At 40.2% G+C, this 5,000-nt stretch overlaps 1 protein-coding gene across 1 annotated transcript in view; it reads left to right on the top strand.

The window, feature by feature from the left end:
• The window catches only part of dock2 (dedicator of cytokinesis 2), a 185,008-nt gene that overhangs the window by 45,831 nt on the left and 134,177 nt on the right, over nucleotides 1-5,000 (top strand). The window contains 1 exon segment of the mRNA XM_079839088.1: nucleotides 1,914-2,048. Within this exon segment, the coding sequence (XP_079695214.1) occupies nucleotides 1,914-2,048 (135 nt within the window).

Raw genomic sequence — 5,000 nt, forward strand, 5'->3', positions numbered from 1 at the left:
TGAAAGGTATCTTTTCTTGGTTTTTTTTGTTCAGCCATTTTGTCAGTGCCTCAGCCTGTAGGTAGTTGCTTTATATAGACGTATTTTGATTGCTAATCCACATCGATGACAATTATTAGGTGAAACGTTCAGAGGAAACGATTCCATATAAGGTTACATTTCAGCACTTCGCAAATGGACAGCGACTCTTAAGTAGCACTTAGAGCGCGTTCTCGCGCGTTCATGTTAAGTACATTTTTGGGAAACGCACGTGGAATTGCTGCGAGTGATCGTAACTTTGCTCGTAGAACATGCTCTTTAGAGCTAAGATACATCGTTATTGGGAAACCCGGCCCTGTTTAGTTCCTGTCTCTATGAAGCCCCTCCTTCTGAAAAGTGCACTGTGCTCTGATTGGTCAGCTGTCCTTTTTGACTTATAACAAAAAACAGAACAGTGTCTAAACGCTGATATGTGACAGGGTGTACAGCAAACAAGCTAAAAAACCCAGAACCAAAAACCCAGAAGTTTTTTATACGCTTTTGACCCAAAAAACTATCGTTTAAAGAGACAAAAGTGGATACAGGCGATTGAGACAGAGCGTGACATGTTATATTACACTGAGGACTATACCCACTAGATGGGAGCGTAATCAGCGACAGGAAATGTAATATATAGTTTGGATATTTGACTTAACAGTGACAAAATGTTTACTGCCCAAAATGTACCCATTCTTCCTGCTGATGCTTCACGTCTTATTGCCTGTATCCACTTTTGTCTCCTTAAATGATCTTTTTTTATTTGGGTCGACAGCTTCACGCAGTACAAAGTCAATGGAGAGCGTTGGATTGTTCCCCCCCGGTGTCGGCGTGGCCTAATGCTGCCTTCACGTGCTATTGGAAATTTGATCATTCCGACTTCTGAAGTCGTGATTACGAGCTCATTGCATTCAAGTTTCAAAATGTGAGGGCGTTCATGTGCAATTTTTACCTAGGAAACTCGTATTTACGATAATTCCTAGAGCACGTGAAGGCAGCATTAATGTGCTCTGTCTCTATTGTGATTGGTCAAGCGCTTCAAGTGTGTTTGAGAAATGTCCCGCCCCTTACCATAACTACGAGTTTCAACCGTAGACTGTAAAAAAAGATGGATGACGGTGACGCATCTGCACTCTCATCCATTGTAAAAAAAGAAAGCCGCCAATGTCCCAATATGGCGCTGACATCTGGCCCTGCCCACACTCCTGCAGAATCAATCGCAAGCTCGTCATGTCTGTGTGAAATAAACTGGAAATGTAGAAATGAAAGTTAAAGCTCCAATTTCCTCCCGAAAATCCTGGAAAAGTCTGTTTGTGCCTAAGTGACTTCTCCGCTCAGAGCTGTCAATCATGACGTCACACCCCTGTTTATATAGCATCAAATAACTAACTAAAAATAAACTTATTTAAAGAACGAACACTTGAACTAACATCAGCATGATAAAAACTACCTCAAATGACAGAAACCATCTTTGTAAAAAAATATTTGAAGTGTAATTTGATTGTTTAGTTTGTCTCACACCCCATTGGGGGTTCATGAACTATACTGGGAGCAGCCACCTGGGGGCAATCGAAACGTTTTGGCCTTGCTTTTCAGGAATTATTTAAATGAGGAATATTGTGACGTGTTTGTTCCTGGAAGAAAACTCAAGACTACAATGGAGGTGTTTCAGGGAGTTCAGAAACAGTGACACTGATATAGAGAATATCTCCCGCTCTGAGGGACTTTGTGCTTTGCAACTTCACATACATTTTTAATGTTTAAACAGCAACATTACACACTAAAGAGAGTTGAACATGTATAAAAGCATAACAGGTCCTAGGTGAAGAGATTGTTGCCTACAAAACTTCATGAACACACACACAAACTCTCTCTCTGTCTCTTTCTGTGTGCTGTAGGAAGTTGATGTCCGTGCTGAAGACGTATCTGGACGTGTCCAGTCGAGGAGAGGCCTGTGAACCCATCCTGAGGACGCTCAAAGCCCTCGAGTACATCTTCAAATTCATCGTCCGCTCCCGAATGCTCTACTCTCAGTAAGTTTGTGCGATTGATTCTTATTAGGAGGTTCTTAGGAGAGATATTGTCATGTGACCTCTCATGGGCGTCGGAACCATTGTATGCGGGTGGGACAAGACCCACCCACTTTTTAAGACCAATGATAATGGACCCACTCACTTTATCTGTTCACCTACCCCTAACGGATAAACACTTTATTATTAAACACACACTAGATGCTTTATTTCCACTTTTCGAATATTTTCTCCATTTTATTGAAAATAAATGCCTTTCCGATCTGATATGTGATGGGAAAAGGGAGTAGAGCGAGTTCGACAAAAGGCAGATTCGAACCTCGGGTCGATTTGCTTCAAAACCTGCCATGTGCCTTACCCCTACACTATTGCTGCTGATAATAATGAAGAGTCTTCTGTTATTTTGTCTGGCCCAACCAGACGTTTAGTAAACAAGGCGGGCTACTTGCACTTCATGTAAATGGCATCTACTCCAGTAAAATTTTCTGAGGGAGAACCCACCCACCCTCTGCATCAATCAATTGATTGGTCAGTTCCTTATGTACTGCTTGTTGCTCATGTCGGTTGGGAATCGAATGCTAGCATAATACGTACTGCAGACATCACAGTCAGGGCCGTCGCTAGTGGGGTGAAAGGTGGTGACAATGCCCTGGGGGCCCACTAAATCCAGTAGTTGTTATACATTTCCCTACTCTTATGAATCATTATAGTATATACATTTGTATGCCCTGATAGTTCAATGAAAACCACAAAAACATGCAATAATTTAAAGAAGTTTTCCAAATCTCCTCCCTCTCCCCTCCCTGAAAAATGGTTTAGTCTGATGGTTATAATATATATTTCAGCTCAATCAGCGGAAAACAGCAGAGAGACCCAGAAAGTCCCGCCCCAGCTAATAATCAGAACCAAACATAGTTAAGGTCCGAGAACAGTAGTTGAAGTTAGAAGTAATGTTACAGTGGAAGTGAGACTGACTGAAAATGTCCGGGAAAAAAACTCTGGGTACCAGTAACGTCATGAAAAGGAAAGGAAAGGGAGGCCAGGAAAATTGGTTAAGTCTATCAAAACGTTCTTTAACATTAACGTTCTTTCAGTGCAGTGTAGGGAGTCAATGTGATGGGATGCCCTGATCTGTTCGCTGCCCGATTTACTTTCACGGGAATAGGACGCCGCCCGCACACTTCGGTACTGTGGGCTAAACATCTGTGTATACCTGCGTGGTGCGCATCACATGAACGATAACGCGCTCAAAGTCTCTGTCTTTTTGCGCTATTATGTAGTTTGTTTGAATAACAGGCAGAACAATATGACTGTCACAAGGATTACAGACTTGCCGGCTGCGGATGTGATTTTTTTAACAATAGTCTACTGTCAAGAAAATGTGAATACAACTCACTGCTATTGATGGAAATATATATTAGCTTTATTGAATAAAATAGCACATTATCTTCATCAAAAATTAAGACCGTGAGAAACTTCAGTGGTTTTATTTTACATTTGACTGCATCCTTTTTCATTTCTGAATATTTATCTCAACTGTTGGACGCCAGACTGACTGGAAAGTAGAAATACATTCTATAGGCCTATTATATTGCTGGTATGCCTATTTTTTTTAAATAATTGGATCAATTTCTTGTCTTTTGTTGTCTTGCATAATTGCTTGATGACTGTAAACAAAGTTATTAATCACTTAATGCCATTTTTTTATATACTATTTATATATATAACTTTGTATATAAAATAATAAGTAATAGCAATAAACCTTTATTTGTATTAATTTATTTGTCTGTTTAGTAATTTTGTAAGGCCCACATCAATGTTTTTTCAGGGGCCCCAGAATTCCCTGATCACAGTATATATTGTGCCTGCTATAATTTCTAAATAATGTTTTTTAGTATGCAATATGTAACATTTCCAAAAGCTGCACACTACCGTTGAAAAGTTTTGTTACCAATGTTGAAAATTAATTTTTTTCCAGGTTTGTTCAAATAGAAAGGTCTAAACAAACCATTTATTTGAAAAAAAATATATATATATAGTTTGTAACATTATAAATGTCTTTATTGATCAGTTTTATGCATGACCTCAAACTTTTGAACAGTAGACATCAATTGTGTGTTTAATTAAGAGTTTGGCGTCCAGTTCTTGTCTCCAGTTATACAGCTATTTTGCATTTTTTTTCAATTCACTTTATTATTCATTAATCATTTTTATTTGCATTTGTATTCCTATTATGTGCAAAAAGAGGCAGTTGCCATTGATATTTTCAAAGTGCATTGCATTGCAGAATACAGTTAATTTTTTTTTTCATGTAATTTGGCTTGAAATATGACCTGCTCGTGTTCTCGAAACCCGCCAGAAACCCCATAAGAAAGAGTTGTGACGAGTAGTATGCCAGTCCTCTGTTCTGAGGCGAGTCTGGACGTGTGCTGAAAACAAAACAAAACACAAGGAAATGAGCGTCCAGCTGCTCTGGGCTGAGATTAAGGTGGACCCTTTAAGGCGGTGTGGTAGTTTTTTAGGGTTTTTGACAGGGTCGCATGTCCTCCGGCACGTTCTGTCTGCAGCGTTTTGTCGAGGAGTGTAACGTTGCTGCCTGGCGGTCATTAAGGGCCCGCGTCTGCCTGTGATTTATGACTCTGCCTGTGGGGCCCCTGGATGCCGTCATTGAGCAGCACTGCAGAAACACAGACTGTGGCTGATGCTCGTTCACACTGCCAGTGCTGTTCCCGTGACAGCTTCACACTCACACAAACACAAACACTGCTTGGTCAAGTGTGCCTCCTCTTATATAGCATATTTGATCATGTCAACTAAGTTTAACTTGCTCAACAAGTCTCTCTTCCAACTGTTGCTCTGCTGTGACGTTATTTGAGGTGAAAGTGAAAGCTGTCTGTAGAGGGACAGTTGTTACTCTAATGCTCACTAGAGCGTTGTTTGTATACCTGCATTGTG

This window comes from Gobio gobio (genome assembly GCF_949357685.1).
Source record: "Gobio gobio genome assembly, chromosome: 16".
NCBI lineage: Eukaryota > Metazoa > Chordata > Actinopteri > Cypriniformes > Gobionidae > Gobio > Gobio gobio.